At 52.6% G+C, this 21,745-nt stretch overlaps 7 protein-coding genes across 7 annotated transcripts; 4 read left to right on the plus strand and 3 right to left on the minus strand.

Moving 5' to 3' along the window:
* Positions 1–2,199: 2,199 nt before the first annotated feature.
* Positions 2,200–3,126, minus strand: LAESUDRAFT_196341 (uncharacterized protein). The gene has a single exon (XM_040901536.1). The coding sequence runs from the start codon at positions 2,961–2,963 to the stop codon at positions 2,442–2,444; it is 522 nt and encodes a 173-aa protein (XP_040763815.1). The 5' UTR covers positions 2,964–3,126; the 3' UTR covers positions 2,200–2,441.
* Positions 3,127–3,442: 316 nt separating this feature from the next.
* LAESUDRAFT_631245 (uncharacterized protein) lies at positions 3,443–3,991 on the plus strand (the record flags this gene model as incomplete). The annotated part of the gene is made up of 1 exon (XM_040903398.1): positions 3,443–3,991. A coding segment is annotated over one exon (549 nt), but the record flags the coding sequence as incomplete, so codon positions are not given.
* A 2,965-nt stretch (positions 3,992–6,956) lies between these two features.
* Positions 6,957–8,218, minus strand: LAESUDRAFT_654397 (cell cycle checkpoint; the record flags this gene model as incomplete). The annotated part of the gene is made up of 7 exons (XM_040904480.1): positions 6,957–7,063; positions 7,126–7,278; positions 7,341–7,518; positions 7,578–7,734; positions 7,785–7,946; positions 8,016–8,130; positions 8,176–8,218. The coding sequence occupies 7 exons, from the start codon at positions 8,216–8,218 to the stop codon at positions 6,957–6,959; spliced, it is 915 nt and encodes a 304-aa protein (XP_040763817.1).
* Positions 8,219–8,468: 250 nt separating this feature from the next.
* LAESUDRAFT_813009 (DUF1692-domain-containing protein) lies at positions 8,469–10,814 on the minus strand. Its single transcript, XM_040914453.1, has 6 exons — positions 10,447–10,814; positions 9,941–10,222; positions 9,829–9,891; positions 9,682–9,780; positions 9,405–9,621; positions 8,469–9,354 (listed from the first exon to the last, which is right to left on the minus strand). The coding sequence occupies exons 1-6, from the start codon at positions 10,742–10,744 to the stop codon at positions 8,634–8,636; spliced, it is 1,680 nt and encodes a 559-aa protein (XP_040763818.1). The 5' UTR covers positions 10,745–10,814; the 3' UTR covers positions 8,469–8,633.
* A 73-nt stretch (positions 10,815–10,887) lies between these two features.
* On the plus strand, positions 10,888–12,662 carry LAESUDRAFT_726288 (uncharacterized protein). Its single transcript, XM_040909000.1, has 4 exons — positions 10,888–11,107; positions 11,160–11,532; positions 11,581–12,241; positions 12,387–12,662. Exons 1-4 carry the CDS (start codon positions 11,105–11,107, stop codon positions 12,475–12,477), a joined length of 1,128 nt encoding a protein of 375 aa, XP_040763819.1. The 5' UTR covers positions 10,888–11,104; the 3' UTR covers positions 12,478–12,662.
* Positions 12,663–15,886: 3,224 nt separating this feature from the next.
* On the plus strand, positions 15,887–16,826 carry LAESUDRAFT_654077 (uncharacterized protein; the record flags this gene model as incomplete). Its single annotated transcript, XM_040904466.1, has 3 exons — positions 15,887–16,472; positions 16,524–16,610; positions 16,663–16,826. 3 exons carry the CDS (start codon positions 15,887–15,889, stop codon positions 16,824–16,826), a joined length of 837 nt encoding a protein of 278 aa, XP_040763820.1.
* A 2,307-nt stretch (positions 16,827–19,133) lies between these two features.
* Positions 19,134–20,900, plus strand: LAESUDRAFT_759614 (uncharacterized protein; the record flags this gene model as incomplete). Its single annotated transcript, XM_040912612.1, has 5 exons — positions 19,134–19,161; positions 19,216–19,337; positions 19,411–19,652; positions 19,714–19,901; positions 19,966–20,900. 5 exons carry the CDS (start codon positions 19,134–19,136, stop codon positions 20,898–20,900), a joined length of 1,515 nt encoding a protein of 504 aa, XP_040763821.1.
* Positions 20,901–21,745: the final 845 nt, after the last annotated feature.

Genomic DNA, 21,745 nt, shown 5'->3' on the forward strand with positions numbered 1-21,745 from the left:
CGGTTGGGGGGAAGAACCTGGGGGGTCCAATCCCCCTAAAAAAGGGTTCCAAACAAGCAAACGAACGAACCCCGCACCGGTTTCCAAGTTGGGCAAGCAAAAGCAATTTGGTAAGGTAACCGCCCCCGCCGGGGCCAAGAAAAAACCTAACCGGCCTCCAGCCCCTCCAACAAAACGCCTGCTCTGTTGCGTCCGTGGGGACCTGGTGTCCGTACGTTAAGCTTCTTCGCCCCCAGATGCATCTGGTCCTCCGTTGTTACAAGACATGTATTTACACACCTCCGACCGCCCCTTCGGGGCGGGATATAAATTGTATTTAAAAAAAATAAAAAATAAAAAAAAAAACACCTTCCTTCAGGTTGAGGTAGACGCCCGTAAAGCGCTGGCCGATCTCTGAGTTCGGATTCACGGCACGCAAGTTCTGGATAAATGCTTGGAACTCGAGTCCAGCCTTGGCACGCGCATTGTCTTTGGCGCTATCGCTGATGACATTTTGACTGAATAACTGGGGAGATCACTCTCCTTCAGACCGGGGTCCGAGAGTTATGGAAAGGGCGAAGAGTACACTCACGGCTTGGTCGATACCCGCTGCGGTGACGACAGACTTGATAGTCTGTATGTTTTTCTGGGCAAGCAAATAGCTAGCTAATGCTTTCTGCGCCGCTGGCGTGGCAACGGTATGGTGGTGGGATGGTGGTTTTGCGTGACTCCATGATTCCAGCATTCCCACGGGTGAACGCGAGACGCTCTGAATTTTGCTCGAAGTTGAATTTTTTCTGAAACGAACTTCAGTTTTGCCCACCTCCCCACGCATTGTCCGGCAGGACAGAAACCCTGATGTACTTTAGTCGTGGGACAGATCGCGCTGAACCCTATGCTTGCACAGTTTCAGACCACGTCTTTCTCTCTCGCACAGGCACACAGAGTGCAGCGGTACCACATCGCGAGAGCATCCGAGTCGCCGAAAGGTATAACAGCTTCTTATCTGTGACTCCATCGTGTATGGAATGCGATTCATATTGCCTTGGGCATAAGCATGAAATGAACTTAAGTAAGAGTGGCTCTCTATGTCCGTACATCACACTCTATAATCTGCATCATGAAAGTTGATATTTGTTCAAATCGTTGTGTACCGGCCCGCCTTGCGTCAACGGAGTCGTGTGGTCACAAAAGGACGGCAGTATCTGCTGACAGCATTTTAAATTCACCACATGCAGCCCGCAGTGGCTGCATGCTGGCGACGAGGTGACCGTGACTATTCCGAGAGGATCTGCACTTTATGCATGACTGGTGACCAACCGAGCATAGCAGAGCACGAGAATTCAACTATCGAGAGAGCGGATTGTCATCGGGCCATCTGCAGAATTGATTGAAGGGGTCAAAATGAACCCGAGGTGACCGCAGCTACGTATGTAAGAGGATCAGCGGGACACGTATGATCAGGGATGCATGGGCATTGCCGTGGACAACATTGTCAGTATCGAGCATCAATATAAACTCAAGGGCGATGATCCGTGATACCTGCAGTCATACCTGCTTGTATATCGTGAAGGGGACGGGGGAAGATGAGGAGTTGTGGTTTGGTGTCGAATCAAGCCACAAGTCTTTTCTTGATGTCCATAAGATATCGAAGTGAGCGAGCAACAGGACCGTCATAATCGCGTGAAAACTCCACTCATTGCCGTTCGACACACCACGGTAGCAAGACCGGTAGGGGCTCAGCTTCAATCTCTTTCGCCATCGCTTCTGATCTATCTGATGTGCCTGACGACTGAAAGATTATCGGATTACGCGACAACAATGGATCTGGGTCATATAATCATTCAGCTCCCGGCAGGGAGAAACTAGACAGGTTGACACATTCCTGACAGCAGAAAGACGGTTAAGCAAAGGTATATGTCCACTGCCTTGTCCATCGGGCTCTGGGAAAAGATGAGGGATGACAATGGAGGCCATGAACAAGACATAGTTCCAGTAGCTTACGGGGAACGGTGCAGGGCGCTAGTATCACAGATATCGCTAAGACTTGGTCTGAGACAGACGACCAGCAAGAGTTGAAAAAAGGGCGCGAGCATGCACGCAGCACGAGTCGGAAGGCGAACATCAAGCCGCGTATAACTCGGAAGAGGATGATAGCCGCGCAATGATTGATTCACCAGCATTTGTGCTGGATACCTCGTACCATTGTAGTGTTTGTCGCGTGAGCTGTATAAAGTCTGGCTTAATAAATTGCGGCTAAGATCGCGCTAGGTATGCAAAGACGCCCTTAGACCAAAGTGAACCTCAGCATTGAGGCTTGGAGACGGTAGCTGCCAGACCGAAGCCTCCAAGGATGAAAAGAGAAGCATCGAGTACTTCTGGACACAATGCCAGAAGCAAAGATCCATCCACCTGCGGCAGCTTCTCGAAACACGGGCGGGATCGGCGATGCCGAGAAATTGCTAAACTAGGCCTGCATGCGCCGCTTGCAAAGGACTGAAGCGTCGGTAAGAGCGAGGGCGGGAGCGATTCACCACATGGGCAATCAACTCATGCACCGAGATTGGACCGAAGGCAATTTCAACGACGCAAGGCACAAACACCCACGGCCGTGTACTTGTTCCCTTGCGCGAGTGACGAGATGACAGCGCATCTGGACGATCAGGCATGTAGAAGGCACCCACACCCTCATACAAGCATGTACCTCTTGTGGCCAAGTCTAGGTTATTCGGACGTGGAGATTCGCACAGATGTATGATTCGTAGCAAACAATGGACGAAGTTCATTAGGCGGAGGTAGTGTAAGAACGGAAAGTGACAAAGTCGTATTGCCGGACGGATTGCCGCTAGAATAGGGTTCGAGGGCGACAGCTTCGTGCTGAGAACCTGATCGACAGCAGGAATGCAGTTGCAGGGCACAAGACACAGCGATGTGTCAGCCGAACGTAATGAGATATGCCAGCAACGGTGCACTGCGCAGCACATCACCAACGAACACAAGTACTCGCGGGAAAGAGCATCGCTGAGCGTATGCTAGAGGACGAGTGGCAGCTTGAAGTCGCCAGCTGCAGAATGAGGGCCAGCTGTAGCGAGAGGAGGCGGAGACAACGTCATGCGGGGAGAGGGCCTAGAGCGACCCAGGCTGTCACGTGGAAGACGCCCGAGGAGGGAACCTAGTGCAGTGCGCGCAGACGCTGTCCTATCGTCCTCTCCGCTTTTGCCTTCGTCCTCCCCCCCACGCCTCCGCAGCGGCCAGCACACAGCTCGCTCGCAGCGCACCCGCTCTCCGTGCGACCGACCGCCTTCTCGCCATGTCCTTTTCCGATTTCTCGCCCATGCGCAACGGCAATAGCAATGGAGTCAATGGAAATGACTCCTCTTCCTCTCGCTCCTCCTCTCCCTCAGACGCACCGGCAGATATCCCACATTCGTCTATAAGAGGCCATGCACCACCGCCACGCTTGCGCGTCCTCCTCCTCCTCGACGTCCAGGTCGCGCCACTCTCCGATCCGCCACTCGGCGTACCGTCCGCGCGTACTGTCGGCCCGAATATCGCCAAGGTACTCGCCACCGCGCGCGCCTCCCCACCCGCGTCGCGCCCGCGCATCGTCCATGTCCGCAATGCCGGTCATTCGGGCGAGCCCGATGAGCCTCACACGCCTGGTTGGCAACTCGTGCACATGCCACATCTAAATGAGCCTGTCCTCGACAAGCGCAAAAACAATGCCTTCGCCGGCACTGCCCTCGCTGAGCATGTCCCACCCGACGCGGAGCTCGTCGTAGTTGGTCTGCAAAGCGACTTCTGTGTCCGGGCAACATGCAGCGCCGCCCTTGGACGCGGGAACGAGGTCCTGCTCATCAGAGGCGCTCATGCGACGTACGACCGCGTAGAGTTCTGGGACGGCGGTACCAACACACCTGCTGCGCGCGTAGAGTCCGAGATTGAAGAGGAGCTTGAGGAGGCTGGCGTTGTTATTCTTGAGATGAAGGATTTGCCCAAACTATTCTCTGACCATTGACGCTGGCAGACCGCGACGAGCGGACGAGTACACGCGCAGAGGACGCCTTGAGAGCCCAAAAGAGCGCAGGACCAGAGAAAGGACGTTGGTAATGAGAGACGAGGCAGACAGATAGGATATCGGAGGCAGAGGCATAAACATTGTGTGAGACGGTCGACGGGTTACGGTTAGATTTCTTTTGGGGGGTGAGCATTACTCCATATATTGCATGCAGACCGACACGGACAAACGTTGGGCTGGTTTCTCTTTTACTCACCTCATTGTACGTCATCACATCCCCCCTCTCCCACGACATAGTAGAATGACCTGAAATACGACTTGAATGCGCATCGATTACGATACATTTCTATTGCTTTCCCTGTTTGTTTCGAATTCGATATGGTGCAGGTTGTGACTCACAAGATTGGGCCCTCAAGGCGTGGGCCCTAATGTAGACGTATCGGTGTAGATCAATGGTAATCTGTCTAGTTGGTTCTGCCCGCCATCTGTTGGGCGATCAACGGCACAAGCAGAAAGCATTTGAACGGATACCAGGGAAGGGTATTGCAAGAGCACAAGCACGCTGACAAAAGATTGCATATGGGCGTAAGACTGAGCCACGCATTACTGCGAGGCGGAAGGGTCAGCTTGCGCTGCAAGCGAGAAAAGGGCGTACCAGGGTACCAGATGCAATGTGCATATGCGCTTTATATATACGCCTATTCATTCGATTGCACGAAGCCGCAGACAGCTATCTTTGTCTCAGGCATGCCCACATGGAAGCTTCCCTACCCGTTTGCACCTCAGAAGCGCGTTGGACGTCTTGCGTGCGTGCTTCTGCTGAGAGGGGTGCGGATCCTCGGATGTTCATGTGAGGCACCTGTATGCGCGAGTTTTGCATGAGGGAAGAGGCAGGGCAAAAGGGTATGGTCGCGCGTCATTTGCCTCGCATCTGTCACTTAACGTGTACGATGGGTAATACGGACTCCTGGCGAACATGACACATGCGAGTTCAGAGGACGGGATTTTTTGCCGTGTGGGTGAATGATCTTGAGGAACTGGCAGAGAAAGGACGTATGCACATCGGTGGACTCGGCAAGCCAATTTGAGAGACATGCGATCTCGCGTGGTGGGCTAGGGCGGCCTTGTCGTAAGGGTTCGAAGACGTAAAGTGAGCGGGCGTGAGGCAGGATCTTCTGCACAACTTCCACGGCACACCCGCATCGGAAGCGTGGAAATCGCAATAATTGAACTTCCCAGAGAAGGGCACTGACTTCTGATACCACACGACGCGTTCATTCGCGGCCATATCCTCTCCACCTCTGCCTCGATGTCATGGCTAGGGCTCGTGTTTTGGACACAAATAGAGACGATGAGCAGGATGTTCGCGTGTGCCATATAGAGAGCGCTGGACATTGACCGGATGTGACTTCGCTGTCGTCGCCAGCAGCCAGCACAAGTACAGGAAGAGGGAGACTGGGAAGTGGGCGGTTGAGAGAAGAAAGAGAAAGACGGCTCAGCTTATCGATGGATGAAAGCAACTCGGCGATGGGGAAATCGACGACTGAGTGGCCGCGGAGTGTGGAACGGCTGCTCGTCCCGTATTGACCCGCGCCGCTGCGACAGCTGCCAAGGCTTGAGAGTGCAGATTCCGGCGGATTGGCGGGTTTTGACCAGGATTTCCGTTTGATCAGGATTTGGCTTTCAGTGAAGATAAGCAAGCGCGAAGTGCGTCTTGGAGGACTAAGAGGTTTGTAGGGAATACTAATAGTTCACCCTCAAACTTTACACAAGTCACTCAGTGCTGTCTGTGGTGTTCGGAAGCCTTTGAAGAGCCGCATGGATGACTTTGTGCCTGACTTTCAGTGATCCTGCTAGATTATTGTAGGCCTGATGAGAATTAGCTCAGTGAGCTCAGTGAGAAGACATGGAGGATTGCAGGAATTTATTTGAAGATTGATTGATTATATTGTGCATCTACCAGAGCTGTTTGAAGACTTTATGTCAGAAGCATGCTATTGCACAGGTAAGTTGCACAAGGCTTATGCAAATTGCCATCAGGCTAATCCTAGCTAAGCTACCAAAGTTCATACTGATGTGCAAACATACCCATAATCCTTGTGGCTTTGCAATCTAGCTACGAATAAGCTCGTTAGTGAAGCATCTCCTGATATGGATATACTATTGCCATTTGTAGGTAACACCCCATCATTCTCCTCTAAATGACCCGCCGAAAACCAAATGCTCACAGCTTTTCATTGGTAAAAAAAAAAGCCATTAAGGCATCAATGCATCATGGATTGGCCCTCCCTAAGCAAAGATAGTGGATAGCCACAGTGACCCTACATGACATTTCTGTGAAGCTATCATTATATCTTTGATAGGTCGGTGGTAGCTATAACCCTGTAGACTACCCAGATGCCCTTGAACGGTTCAGAGATCTTTCTGCAAGACAGCCTGATATCAATTTCATGGTGGCGCACAAGGCTATGCTGGTTTTGTCAAAGTAAACTGAAGTACATCAACATATGAAAATGTCCAGAAGGCCGCAACGATACCTTTGTAGAAATCCGGTGGCACCGGAATCTGCATCGTAGTGTACTCGTACACGTAGCTAGCGCATCACGTCACATCTGTTTCTTTTCGTCTTGCCTCCCGAATTATTGACTTGTATTATATTAGCAAGGGAACTCGCCTTCAAGGATCCGCATGCAGCATTTTGATCAAATAAATAAGACTACTGGCACCCATTTCAAGTTACTGTCACCCGAGAGCCTGAACTGAATGGTGCAGTCTCCCCTGAAGATTCGATGATTCGGGTATTTAGTTTAGTTGTCCAGGGTTTATTGTAGCCACAAGTTTTAGGACAGCATCAGAGAAGTTGGTCAAGCACGTTGTTCACGGGTGAACGGGTATGTAGTAAAAAGCACTAATGGGTAACAATCTAGTCAACGATGCAAGAGCACAGCACGGAGAGTGATCACGCATCGTCGATGATGGCAGGAATGTAGAATGTTAGGACACCGCCTGCGTCGGCTATCTCGCCGATATAGACATAAAGGATGATACAATGTCCTTGGCATATGCCTGAAATGCAAAATGAGCCCATTGTGCCAACGCAGTACTGGGGAAGCTAATAGATTGCATACAGGCAATTGTCGTCGTAGATACGATATGGCTGCCCAAGAACTTTGATAAGCTCTTGAGCGACACTACCACACCGTACATGCGTGTAGGGTCTCGTCTCTCCGCATCGTCATCTGCAAAGGACGATCTTGGATCCTGACTGCTTCCGTCTTGTGCTGTAGGAAATGTTGTTGCAGATTTCATCAAACACAACACAAAATTTCGGAGCTGCACTCACTCATCTTCGGGTTCGTCAGGTTCTTCCACGAGACATCAACGCGTGCATTGTCTGTGTGGGCACATAACTGCAAGCAACCAGACCCGCTCGCACGCATTGCAATGACGTCTGCAGCGAGAGGGCGCATACGTTCAACCACCGTGCGTAGCTTTGCTAAGGGCGGGAGCAGAATGTGAACCTGAGATACGGGGAACGACGTAGGGAGCTCAGCCATTTCGTACCAGAACCAACACGCACCTCAGGCTCGGGGCACATTGGCTCTTTCAGTCTGGCGGTATCCTGTGGTTTCATAACCTCTATTCGCACATCGTGTGCCACACGTATCCGCTTGTCCAACCGCGTTCTGCCGCTGATCTCGAAACTCAACACCGCCTGGTCGTTCTTCTTCGCCAACCTTCGTTGCTAATCAGAACTTTTATCCTTCGTGCTTGAGCGGCAACATACTTCATGACAACCTCGCTATCTGACGCGAACGACGTACTTGCGGGCGATGACGCAGACCGTAGTGCAGACGACAGGGCTTCCGTGGAGAGATTAAGACTAATCTCATTATTCGCATTCGACTGTATGCGGTAGTCCGTGAAAAGAGAGGGCACCTTGATCTGTCTGCAGATGCAATCCGGATAGTCATCAGCTTGTCTTCCGCACATACGCTTTTGATACCGGTACACGTACGACCAAACTTGAATACTGCCCTCGCTTGCATCACTATTGCAGATGATATGCATCTCATTCTCCGTAAACTTGATGATGCATCGCTTCTGCAGCCTCTCTATGGTTTGTGCGATCCCTAAGGCGGGTCAGCTTGCTTCGGGGAGGCCGCGCTTGTTCTCACTGTAGAACGTGGTCACATTCTCTATGTTGGCCCGAAAGCGCATAGCACCGTGTCCCCTAGTTTTCGACGAACTATTGAACTATCTCAGCACTGAAAAATGGGGCAGCAAGTTCAGGTCGCCTAGCATCAGGTAGTGGTGTGGCGTCCAAAGCAAGTCCAAATACGAGCGTGTCGGGATCGCATACGCGGTCACATGCTCTACAGCATCGCGGCAGGCTTTAAGCCACATCGTTCGAAGTCCACTAAGCCAGCGTCCGCATGTTGCAGTTCGAGTCTGTCCAGCACTGGCTGCCCGGTGGACGATAGTGACGCCGCTGACTGATGAGGCTCAACATGCCATCTACTCAAGAAGACACGTTGCGCAGCAAGATGGAACTAACTTGATACGGTACAACACAGATAGCAACGACATATATGACCAATGGAGTCCCTGTATCAAACGCGTTCGCAATGCTATTTCAATCAGCTTTCCCCTTGCTAATGCTTTCCTTGGTCGAATGCCCCAGCCCACTCTCTCTCCTCGGAGGATGAGATGGCAGGGCCTGCTGTGTGGCAAACGTTGACGCTTCAGGTATAGGCGAGCTGGGGAATGCAGAGCCAGCTTCATTCGCAGGGTTCGGCGTCGGAGGGAAGTGCGTGTAGAAGCCATTTCCAGCTGACCCTGGCGTAGGCGGCACGGACGGCCCACCAGCGTATGGTGATCCCGCAGTCGCAGCCGTCGGAAAGGGCAACCCTGTGGTGGAAAAGGCCGAGGTGCGTGGTGAAGGGCCAAACGAAGGAGACGATATTCCTAAGCCCAGACCGGAGGCATTTCGACGGTGAGGAGGTGGAGCACTCGGATGCGGGCTTGAGACGGAAGGGCTGTAAGGCGACGACGGGTACCCTGCCGAAGTCGGGAATCCAGCGGTGACAGGAGTTCCTGCATAACTTCCATAAGGGGTACCGCCCTCTACAGTCCAGCCCGATCCTTGTCTGACAGCTCTCCCACTGTTCGAGCCTGGACGCAACCGCAGGTCGGCGCTTCCAAATCGTTTACGGATACCGACACCAATGCCACTTGCTTCCGCTGCGACGATGCCTTGCGTCCTGTCCACACCGGAGACGGCCTCCACGGCACGAGTCGTGATACGAACTGCATACCCCATGCAGACGAATATGCCACCGACGACGCCGAAACATCTGTCGAAGTGTTAACGTCACCGTCCACGAAGCGCATCTCACACACGAACCTGATCAGTAACTGTACGAGAGTGGTCGTCCGCTGATGGATTGTCAGGCTGAGCGGTTCCATATCAAATTTGAAGAAAATGCCCGGAGTGCCGTGATGGCTAGCCAGCTTGCGGGTATAGTGCGTCACGCTATACTGATGAGTATGCAATGGCGCGGACCGCGGCGCAATGTATGTTGTCGGGACGACATGGAGATAGTACTGATATGCCACGAATGCTGAGGAAATGAACAAGACGTCGGTTCTCCGCTGAGCGAAAAAGGATGGCTGCGGCTTACGATCATGCGTCAACTCAAAGGAGTCGTCGAGAGGCTGAGTAATGTCGGGGAAATAGGGCCCAAACGAGAACTCAGTGATAACGTGGGAGAGATTCATGACTGATCAGATGCATGAGCAAGGGCTATCCAGAACAAGGGCGGACGCACGGTGATGGTCGACATGATCTCGGCTCGTGTACCCATGTCCGACTGTGGTTATATGCAGATTCGCTAAACAGACTGGTTAACACGGTTAAACATGCATGCGCTAGTTACGTACCGGTAACCTTCTTCGCGGTGATGGTGCCATAGATCCTACATGCGCTTCCGTCTTTTTGATAATTATAGGTCGGTCGATATTGGTTACTGTTTCGCCGAAAGAGCATTGAGAAGAAGCCGCGGGACTTGCGTGACTGAGCGACGGCCTGCTGAGCAGACAGCGCCGCAGCATGCTCCTTCAAAGACGTTGCTTGCCCAATGTCGAATTTCGTACCATCCCGACGAAACCCGCGACTCAAATATAGCCTGTCGCCAACAGCATCACGTAAATCGACGCTCAAGACTAAATTTGACACGTTAGCTATTGATCACATGCCAAAAGCATACAAGAAGGTATTCGAGACAATGCAGAGCAATCAAACGCACGGTGTTGGCGACGACGCACGTCGGTGCAACGTCCGGCAGCCGAAGTCACAAGCGACATGATAGCGGAAATAATTCCATGAACAGCGGAAAGCATTCATCCAAAGCGTACGAATGCGAGGATGCGAGACTTGCGAGACTTACATCGACATGGCATGTTGACGACGAGATCCACATTAATATTCAAGTCATTTGCGCTGTCCGTATCGACGCTGAACTCGTAATCAGGCCAGCCCCAGATATACTCTCCAAGATCATTCAGAATGAGCAGGAAGGCCACGATCGCCACGAAAAGAGTGAGAAATCCCCGAGACTCTGAGCGCGTCTTGTACGTGGAAGGCACCTTGGGGAAAGCGTCGAACTGAGCAAGCGGGGCGGGCACAATCTCATCCAGCTTGTCAAGAAGAGTAGGCGAGCCCGACCGTTCTAGTTCTTCAGCCATTTTGCAAAGGCCTGCTTTGACGATGGCTAGCCTGCCAGCACGACGAAATGGAGAATGTGCAGACGTCCAGTGGCGGCGTTTGAGCAGACGTGTTCCAATGAGGTCACGTGGTTGCCGCTTTCATGAAACGTCGGACTGTTTGGGGACCAGAGTGCTTATCGCAGTTCAACCTCAGTGTACGGCCTACATTCAACTCGACTGGCCTCTGTCTGTAGCGACTTTCTGGCTCCACTTAGGGCTCAATTTTCTGCACGGCAACTGTATATCGTTTCTGTTATCGACGACGATCGTCATCTGTGCTTGAGTCAGCAGCGATATTGTGTTGTGGTCGCATAATTTGCTTCAATTGAGATCCTTTTAATGGTAAGTCAGACCAGTGTACAAGCCTGCAACGACTCAACAGTTCTTTTTCAAGGCCCGTCCTCGCCGTGACCAAATGCAAGAAGATATCGATCAAGTTCACGAGCTCATGAGCTCATCGTCAGGCGTCCCCCTTCCTACGCCCACCACAGTATCATCCAGGTCTCCCCAGTCTCTCCGGGCGAGACCACGGTATACTTTCTCTTCTGCACCCGCCTCGGGCTCTGCTTCTAGCCCTCAGGCTAGCTCTTCATCTGTATCTCATGCCAGCAGAGCGACACCAGATGTCACCTCAGAAGCCGATGAATCACTTGCGATGGGTGGAACAAATCCTCCTGCTTCTTTATCCACTGTCTCGGAAATAAATCGCAATGTTCACGGCGAATATAGGCGGAAGCAACGGAGACTGGGGCATAGTTCAAATGGCAGTGCGTGTCCCGATATCAATTCTGGTTCATCATTCAAGAGTCCCGCAGGCTATGGCGGAGATGCCGAGACGGCTGAGACTGGAGACCTCAAAGTTCGATCCGGACACTTACCGCACATTAACCCGCTTGCCGCTGGTGTGTCAACACACGGAGCCAGTTTTACCATTTCACAGGACGCGCGGAGCATGCACACTGCGTCGACAGATGCAGTGTCAGCAGACTTAATACGATGCCTGAGTCCCTTAGTGGCTGAGGAGACGCCGATTGCTGGGCCCAGCCGGATTGAGGCTCACTACGAAGGACAGCAGGCAGAATCCAGTACTGTGACTCAGCATCATAGCGGCACAATCGATGCAGTCCTCATGCCGGAGAAGATAGGCTCAGGAGGCCATTCTGTGATGATTCCCTCAACTTCAGTAGGCGGGCCTATGGGAAGAGACGAAATCCCGCAGGCTGGTCTAAGTGTCTCCCATCCATCTTCGTCGAAGCGCAAGCGGGAGGCGACCATAGATACCCGAGAACAGACGCCTTCACAGGCGAATGAGCCTTTATCAGCATATACGTGCCCCATCTGCTTCTCTCCGCCGACGAATGCGACTGTCACTCCGTGCGGGCATATCTGCTGTGGGGACTGCCTCTTCACGGCTGTGAAGACGTCCATGCAACGTGCAACATTCTCTGGGCCGATGGGGGAACGGCTAGTCGCGCGGTAAGTTCATCTGGTGTCTGATGCTTTGCTTCCGCTGATGCTGTTCTGTACGACCTTGGGCGTTGCGACTGCATGTGATGAATCCCGATGGATGAATCACCCTTGTCGCCCATAAACTGCTCCGTCGACATCGGTTCTCCTGCAGCTGTCCCGTCTGTCGTGCTCCAATTGCGGGCTGGGATGGAAAGGGTGGTGGTGTAGTGGGGCTTAGGCCAAAAATGGTCTACAGTCTGTGAGCCCGAACTGCACGGCTTTATTAGACTTGATGGACGCGTGTCAATGTCGTGAATGGGCCATTATCTAGATTCGTTCCTTTTCGGAAGCTTGCCTCGTGACTGCGGAAAGACCCAAGAACATCAGTGGAACCTAGGTTGGGATGAACCTGTCAGTTCGTCAAAATTATCTAGCCCCCGTCGGCCCGACTCTCTGGCTGTCCTTGTATAGAGGGGCCCGCCTTTCAGGCAATATGAGCTCAAAGGTCATCCTTGCTTCGGGCAAAGGTCGCAATGCTAAGCTCCAGGACTGCCACATGGTGCTTGTCTTCTATGCTGAAAGTTGGGTCGGGTTTTCAAAGATGGCAGTTGATGCTGTCAAGTGGCATCTGCTTATGCGAACCATTCAACTTCCCGACAAAAGTTTAGTGGTCTTTCTCCGCCGCGTGTATCTGCAGAAGACAGAAGTTTGGTCCCTGTCACAAGTGGCCAAGCCGGAAAGATGAGACCTATATATGGCATTTCTATACCGACTTTGTTGAACAAATATGTAATTCGCAACACTATCCATCCGTGATTGGTGAGACTTTATCGCATTTGTGACAGCTTGTCTGACATTTGAGATCCGTGCAGATCAGTCATCGCATGGCACCGCGCGATTGAATTTTCGAACATCTCGTAAAGTCTGCTCCCAGGATTGTTGGGCTACTCGGAGCTGTTGACGTTCAGATTCTTATGCGTCGATCGAGAGCTATCTCAGAGCTCAGACTCCTCGCAGAAGCACCTAACTCTAGGCACAAAGCGGATGCAACCGAAGTCGTACATTGTGGTCTCATGCGTGACGCTCAGGTACGAGTTGTCATTTGACATGGGCCGTTTACAAAATACATGTAATCGCGGACGGGGCTTCGTGATTGAAGGAAGAACTAACCTAAGAAAGGCATTGACAAGTCTTCGATTGCACGGACAAGTGAGTTCCTGCCGGCAATCTTGGCAGTTCCGACGCTTACGCTCACGCGTCTTGTTGGGCATTATCCCCGACTTCCCTGATGACCTCGTGTTGCACACCACTATCCAGCCATCCTACTCGATCCATCATTGACATAAAAGATATGCACAGCTTACTTAGTGCTCGGCCAAAGCTTCCCGACCGAACCATGGACCGACCCCTCCCCTTGTGCGCCTATGCAACCTCATTGTTCAGCTTAGCATGTGCAGTGCGAGTCCCGTTCTTCATGCGTTTGTATCAAGTGGATCCGCCGCTCTTCGAAGTATTGCGCTAGTTCGTTGCTGTCCATTGGCCTCATTCTCTTGGGGACCTCTTCTGGCCACGTAATCTCCTGGATAACCGGAAGAAGGTGACAGAAATATCAAAGTCAATATCACACGGTGCTGTTTGCGGCCATGTATCGGCAGCACATATCGAAAACAGCCAGCCCTGGACCAAATGACCGCCACAGGCTTATCGTTCCCGCCCACATGAGCATTACGACATGATACGTCGGTCACCTTACCATGCAGCGACTGTTATACAATTGTCCGGTCCCGAATAAGCGACCTCATCACGTCGTGACCTCGGCTAGCGACGTGTATCCTCAATTACCTAATGATGCCATCTTCTCTGCCAAAAGCTCCTTCTCGACGCACAAAGCACCGTCACTGCTGTATGTCGGATGAAAACCCAGCCTCCCACTCACCGGCTGGCACGTTCCGCAGGCTTCAGGTTCCTGCACCAAACATCATGCAAAGTTTAATCTCTGAACCTCTGTCGGTTTATTTTTTGCATCCACTGCGCGGGCACTGTTGGCGTCATGGTCTCTATTCGTACAGCGAGACAAGCACACGTTTGAGCTTCTGATTGCCCGCCAAGTACGGATGAACCTGCCGCAGACTCTAACCGCGGGGGATTAGGTCAGCTTCGATTTCCTTTGCGTCAGCTCATTTTGCAAGCCGCCTTCGATTCATTGTATTCAGAAGCTGCCGATGCTAGGCCGTGTCATGCGATTAAAGATGTCCCTTGGTCAATGTCCGGCCGCCGCTTTGAACATCAATGGACGACTGGCCGAATCGAGTTCAATCCGCTTGTCGTCTGTGTCTCTTTGATTTAGTGCCGTGATTATGTCCATGAATGCCGGTATATTTGTGCTATCATCCTGAATAATTCTACGTAATCATCCACTGAATGTCGCATCTTCGATCCGCAGTCCCTTCGCCACAGCCAACGTGCTGCCACATGTGCAAGGAGTTTATCGGCCGCAAATATGTCGGAACATCGATGTGATCTTAGAGAGACCAGGTTTCCGTACGTGGTGCATGAACCTCGTGCTAGTGGTTCCGGGGCTGATAGATAATCAACGCAGGTGGAGGCACGTACGTTTCCTCCTGATGTGTTTGATGCGTGTCCGTCAGCGCTATATCTTGTCGTCAGCGAGATCAGCCAGTTTCTCTTTGGCGTCGGATGAATAGCCGCTGTATAGCAAAGATATCATGATGTGCAAGACTTGAAGCTGTGCCGCCGGGCCGGCCAAGGCTGTATAATTCGCCGGATTTTCTCGTCACATCATCGCGCTCGAGGCTTCCGACGGTACGATCATACGCGACATGCCGTTCTCTTGCTCCGTTACCATGCAACTGAACAATCGGGATCACACTTCAGGGTCTTTTGATGTTTTTGTTGACCTCAGCTATAATCAGGGCGACGATGAGAGTCCAACACTTCAGTCAAGAAGTGTCGCGCTAGAAGTACGACGATGCTGTTCGCTGTCATAGAGAGAGGTTCCATTTATACTCATATCAAGGTGGCACCAGACTTCTGCGGCGGCATCAAACCCTCTACTGGTGAGTCCATCATTCCGGGAACTAGCTGTCACACTGATGCTGTGCATGCAACACCCATGCAGTGTGTGGATAGATGCCAACAGGATATGAAGACATCATTTCGGCATGTTGCCAACCTGGGGCTCTCGGATCAGTTGCTACCCAGCGCATGCAAACCTTGACGAGCGACGAACCCACGACAGGCATCTTGAAAAGCCACCGATCCCAAAATTGACTTATAAGGCAGTTTTTGATGCTGTGAAAAATGCGGAGGCGATTTGATGTCGCGTTAATTCGAGTGCCAGCTGAAGCACGTTCCCTCCCATTGATGCGGGAGCGTTTGGACAAATCCGTTCATGTACAGGTTGTCAAACTCTGAGCCATTACTATGACATTCCCTTGATTGATTGCTCAGCTGCTTCACGACTGGAACGGTGCAAGTGCGTGGGCTGTGCATTATCTCTTGTATTCAGAGTGCCGCAAAGAATCTCAGAGGCCCGCTTTTCTCCCACCGACACAAAGCTGTTCATGCGGGCATCACCCGCGTAATCGTTCCATACGAAAGATAGTATAATCCCGCGGCATGACCGAACTTACATCTTCCTCGCGGACCCATATGCTGACAGACGACCTACCGTGGCCCGAGCTGGGCAACGTTTCTCGCGGAGCTACGAGAGGTAATCAAGGGCAAAAGGGCATTCTGGGGCCTCCAGACGCCGAGGGCCGATGCGTGTTGCAGCTCCGAGTGCAGCCTGGTGTTCTCGCTGTACGTCTTAACCGCAAAGCAAGCGATTGGTATCGTCTACTTGACGGCGAAGTCAACCGTGCGCTGAAGCTGACAAAGACGTACTGGAGGAAAGCGAGACGAAGGCAAGATTACGATGCCCGGGCCGACCAAGACCACATGGAACTGCACGAGTGGCTTCAGCAGCTCAAGGACAAGGTCATGTCGCACCTGGAGTTGCTGATGCAGAAGGGAGAGATACAAGGTCCCCCTTACCTCATGGCTGACCACCTTGAGCTTACGTTTTTGCGGAAATTCATCGAGCGACAAGCGGCCGGGATCCCGCATAACCCTCGTCTTCGACGGAACTATATCCACACGGCGACAGCAGTGTCAAATTTACAAACGTTCCAGGGTCAAGGCGAAGCGTCGACTAGTCACAATCAACCCGTTGCAGTTTGGGATGAAGGAGACCGAAGTGAGTAAGCTCTTACCTTTATCAAGCCTCAAGGCTCACCAGCCGCTGCAGTTGATCACGATCAGGGCTCTACCATCTCGACAGAGCCAGTGGATGGAGACAATATGCGGTCCTTGCTAAATGACATGGAAACTAGTCGTGAGTCTTTAGATTCCGCAACAGACTTCTTCGATGCTTATTAAGGCCACAGGTGTGGCTTTAGCAAAAGCACGGGCGGAGCTGACTCGTGCCCAGAGAGAGACCCAGGAGGCATTCAGAAGATACACAGCCTGTCTGGAAGAGGAGCAACAAGCTCGTCAACGCGTTACAGGCATTGAAGAAAAGCTTGACATTTTCAGTATGTCTGCTTTATAAAGCCTAGCATCGTTGTTCTCAACCTTGGCGCAGCATCTAGACTTATGGAACTCTATCGAGGCGAGTATTCAGAAGGTAACCCCAAGCGGTAGTTCGCCCACAATCTATCTATCGCTCACCAGAGGCTTAGAAGCTCCCGCTAGGTCTCCACGAGGCGGCGATAACTACGCCGACCCTCAAGTTCCGAGGTCTGAATCTGCAGCAAGCACGAGCAATTCACAAAAAGGCACTGCGAGTGCTATGTATGTACTCTCCTGGAGACACGGGTTACCGTGGCTGAACTTAGCATAGGCTCAACAGCGTCAATCTTCCCGATACCGCTGGTAGCTGGAGAGACGCCCGACAGGCACATTGGCCCCAAGTCATAGATGCACCGGATCTCATGCAAGCTCAAAGTGTGAGTATGATGCAGCGGGTGAGTGCTAGCCGGAAAACTGTGAGGATGGCAAGATCTTAACATCGGGGTAGCAGGTTATCGGCGCATCGTCCCGAGAACACGATATGCAGGTTGACCCTCTTGGTCCTGATCCAGCTCGCAAGCATCCCCGCGGCTGGGATAATATGTCAGGTGCGCATCTACTTTACGCTTCGATCATACACTTACTACCTTCACGACGAAGTAGCGCGAGATGCATTTGAGGTACATGAAACTTTCGAGTTGAGATTCGGCCACTTCTCACGTTCAACGAGCTATCAGGACGTATCCTCCTTGCCGCCCCTGAAGCGTCACCAAATGCCAGGGAACGTTATGGGAACCCCCTCTGACCAGCTGCTTGCGTCTGGCCTCCGTCAGTCAGGTGTGGCCCCGGATCTGCAGCGAATAGATCACACTACGGGCATGTTGCTCAACCCGCCTGGTTCTCACCTAGGAAACATGTAAAAAGCCCCCTGACCATCACGTCATTAACTTATGAGTATTGCTACGAGTTATATTCTACTGATCTATTCCGCTATTGTCGCTGTATCGTATTTCTATGTACATAGTGCTCGGTGCCTAGGAAGCGGCTTCTGGTCGTTATCATCTCGTATCTAATATGACGGCAGTCTCCAGACACTTGAACTGAAAGTGCAAGCTTCCCTGAGCTGTCGCCCGGTGAGAGTCAAGTCCTCCCAATTTGGCAAGGCGGCATGGATTTACTGGTAAGAGTAGCCGTCGGATGCGCCAGGATGAATATATATCGCCAGCATTCATATCAGAGAGTCCTCTCGACTGACTACACATATAGGGACCATCGACTCTTCCAAGCTGCCTGTCTTGCGAGCTCCGGGAGCATGCCACACCTTCGCTGCAAGTCACTCACTCCGGACAAATCGGACTTGCTCCTTCGGCCACAAAAACCGGGAATATCACATCCGAGCCCGGCCGGCGCCACACGAGAGGTTCAAACTGTGACCGCAGAGAATTTTCTCTGATACGAGAAAGCAAAGGCGGTACGGGCAGAGCAGGTGAAACGTTGGATCGAAAGGTAAATCGTGATGCGAGAGAGGTGTCCTAGGATGATCGACGATGGCGACGTCTCCTGATCGACGTCTTCCATGCTCTTCACGCGGTGAAGTACGCCGTGTCATTCGCGTTCGAACGAGGATGCTTTGGTGGACAAACGGTTTTCTCGCTCGGCGTGGTCACCTCGAGCTCACCTCGTTGGGTGCGCGTCGTTGGCGCTGGCGGTGCCATGGCGCGGGCCACGCGTCTCTGGTGAGTTATACTACGGAGGAGAGTCATGCCCAGGCGAGGTGTGCTGAACACCGCATTGCCTGACACACAGCACTAGTTCAACTTTTGCCGGCGGACACGGGGTAAGATTCAGTCCGATTGCTTTTTACGTAAGCACTTTTCTTACGTGTGTCTGCCCGATTAGGCATCCAGTCAAGCTCGTGTCTAAAGCATGTTTGTAGCGTTGGCAGTGCAGTTTATAATGAGCCTCTAGGCAAATTCCTCCCCGGTCCTTGCTCTGCGGATGGCTGTCCAGAAGCCCCCATCTTCCTTCAGTTATGATTTTTTTCTGTCCGCTATGCCGGGTGTCTTACGCTCGGGCTATCCACCACCGCCACATCCTCTGCAGCTCTTAATCCCGTGATGCTTTACACTATTGTCTTCTCCGGAGCTGCTCATATGGACCACGGGCCGCTTTGACAACCACTTCTACCACCCTGGACTACGGAGCTGTGGCTTTTGGCAACTTTCGCGTGTCGGGCACGTGCAAAGGATATTTGAGCACTTAGACCTTGTTCCTTTTCACACATATAAGTGGCAAGCGCTCCGGAGCTCCTCTGTCATTTTCTTCGCTTTTCTCTTGCATGTCCGAGATGGCTTCACGACGAGATCGGTTACGTGGTGCGTCTTTTTGATCATTCTATGTGGCGATTCTGTACTCACTGCAGAGCGTAGGCAAGCTATGCAGAAATTATGCCCTCGGCCACTGCCCGCAGGGAAATCAGTGTAAATATGTTCATCCGAATTCGCCCCCAGCAACGTCGGCTTTTCCTCCTCCTCAGTATCAGTGGCCTCAGGTACGTTTGAGATAGCCACATATCCGGATTCTTAGCTGAGGGACCATCCATTTACACCACTTACGCGTATCAGGGATACCCAACTCCTCTATCGACAACAATGCGGTTCCCAGTCTCTGGACCGTGGGTGACGTGGAACCCACAGCACCAGCAAATGCAAGGACGACCATGGGAGGGCACAGGTGGCCACAGCATGGTTCAACCAGAGCGCCCCGCTTCCATCTCTCAATACAAGCCGCTATCGTGGAGGACTGCGTTGTGCAGGCACTACACGAAGAATCGGGGATGGTGTCCGTTGGGCGACGAATGCAATTAGTAAGGATCCCGATTTGTTAATCGTCAATTTTTTTTTCACTAACACATGTTTCTTCGACAGTATACACGATTTGAAGCTCGCGGATCTCGCACTCGAAGACGCTCGATTTTCTGGTGGCAAGCGCGACGCGGCCACGTCCGATCAGCAGGGGTCGGCGGGCTCCAAGCAAAGCCACTGCTGGGCATACGTGCAAGGACTCTGCCACGTCAAAGACTGTCCTTATCTTCACCCGATAGCGGTCGATTTGTGTGCGTACGCCCTCCACTCATTATCCTCACTCATCTCATCTCACCGACCTCATCTTCCACACAGTCATTCGCCACACACCTTGCCTGGCATGGCCGAACTGCACCAAAGGTGCTCTTTGCCCTTACAAGCACCCAGAGCCGATCATCCCCAAAGTACACGCACTCCCCATGTCTCCGCAGTCGACCACGAGCGTGCACCCGCCCACCCCCGCCAAACCCATCCTCTCCGGCGCCGTGCAGTACCACGGCACGACCTACTTCCCACTCCAATCGCAAACTTCGCAGTCCTCTCAGGCCACGAGCGCAGGGCCCATTTCGCCCCAGGACCCGCGAGCGCCGTACCACATGTTCCCGATAAACGGCCAGGTCTTAGGGTCGCCTCCCTCAGGCTGGCCATACCCGTCTCCCATCTCCCCCATCGCCATCCACGCCGCTCCTTCCTATCCCGTTCCGATCAACCCTGCGTACCCATATGGTTCCCCGCCCTGGCACGAGCGCATGGTGCTAGGGTCTCCGATGGGCCAAGTCGCGCCGGGGTTCCCCGGCTGCGAGCCGTATCCATCGTACAGCGGCGCGAACTATGAGTATCACCACCTGCCTGCCAGCAGCTTCCCCGCAGATGATCATGTAATGTATCAAGCTGATCCGTCGCTACCGCGCGGCGCGCTGTTTCCTGGGCAACCCCAGGAGAGCGTTCCTGAAAGGTACAACATCCCTCGGTCCAGCGTCGACTACCATCCCGTTCTCGAGCACGCACCGTCCCACACGGTCCCCGCAGCACACGAAGAGTTGCAATTCCCTTATGCTCCGCGGGAGACGCAGGGCGGCGGACCCGCGACTCGAAGGCGAATCAGCGTGGCGCTGAGAAGCAAGGAAGACACGGACGCGTTGGACGTGTCGACGCACGGCGAGCGCAGGGCGAGCTGGCAGACGCATGGAACGCACTGCCATCACAAGGCGAGATCGCTCTCACCTTCATTCGAGAGACGTGCTCACTGATCCCGTTGGCTTCGCAGAGCTGGGCAGCTGCCTCGTCGTCCGCCCGCTATCTATAAGCGACGGCCTAATTCGCAGTTGGTATCATGAATGGGTTCCGGAACTTCAATCTGCCTGTCTCATCGAACTCGATGGATGTAAAAATACACGTTTTTTGTTCTCTTTTCTTTCTTTTTCTTTCTTTTTCACTTCATTTCATTTCCTTTCGGTCTCGACTCATGCTTTCCCCGTCCTAAACAAAGAACCTTCCTCGAAATAAGTCGTACTAGTGTTTCTGTTTCTACCATGTACCGGACAGATACCTCCATCATCCATCCACAGTTATCACACATTTCATCTTGGAAAGGACCTGGCCAACCACGTTTGCTTGTAACGCACTCACTCTACTCTAGCTGTAGCACCCCCCGTACTCATACCGTTCCTGGATCCGTCGCTGACCTGCATGTATCTCCCTGCACGCTACCGCAACCGCTAATGCAACGACCCCTCCACGAGACTCCCGTATTGTCCAAAAGGCGATGACTCGCTCGCTGCGGATGATGTGCCTCGAGGCATACCCCGAGGGCACCGCGCGTTCCACTCCCGAAATGAATTCACCATGCGGCGTCTGACAATACCAACACGCACGGCGCACTACTAATGCGCACTCGCCCCACTAGACCCACGAGCACACGTTTCACGCTGCAAGATAATACAGGATATATCGATAGCGGCCACCGTATGCCGGTGCCCACGAGAAGCACTATGATACAAAGGGAACAGAATGCAACGACCCGATAAACCTGATAATGTTATGAGTAAATGGGTGTGACCCAGACCACGCGATAACTTCCGATCCAGGGACTGCG

Source organism: Laetiporus sulphureus (genome assembly GCF_001632365.1).
Source record: "Laetiporus sulphureus 93-53 unplaced genomic scaffold LAESUscaffold_22, whole genome shotgun sequence".
NCBI classification, from domain to species: domain Eukaryota; kingdom Fungi; phylum Basidiomycota; class Agaricomycetes; order Polyporales; family Laetiporaceae; genus Laetiporus; species Laetiporus sulphureus.

Coding starts and splice junctions, on each gene's coding strand:
- LAESUDRAFT_196341 (XM_040901536.1), bottom strand. CDS start 2,963: ATGTGCTGCGCAGTGCACCGTTGCTGGCATATCTCATTACGTTCGGCT.
- LAESUDRAFT_813009 (XM_040914453.1), bottom strand. CDS start 10,744: ATGGCTGAAGAACTAGAACGGTCGGGCTCGCCTACTCTTCTTGACAAG. Junction 9,781..9,828: donor AGATCATGTCGACCATCACC/GTGCGTCCGCCC, acceptor GCATCTGATCAG/TCATGAATCTCTCCCACGTT. Junction 9,355..9,404: donor CTCGTACAGTTACTGATCAG/GTTCGTGTGTGA, acceptor ACACTTCGACAG/ATGTTTCGGCGTCGTCGGTG.
- LAESUDRAFT_726288 (XM_040909000.1), top strand. Junction 11,533..11,580: donor GGGGCATAGTTCAAATGGCA/GTGCGTGTCCCG, acceptor AGAGTCCCGCAG/GCTATGGCGGAGATGCCGAG. Junction 12,242..12,386: donor GGGGAACGGCTAGTCGCGCG/GTAAGTTCATCT, acceptor GTTCTCCTGCAG/CTGTCCCGTCTGTCGTGCTC.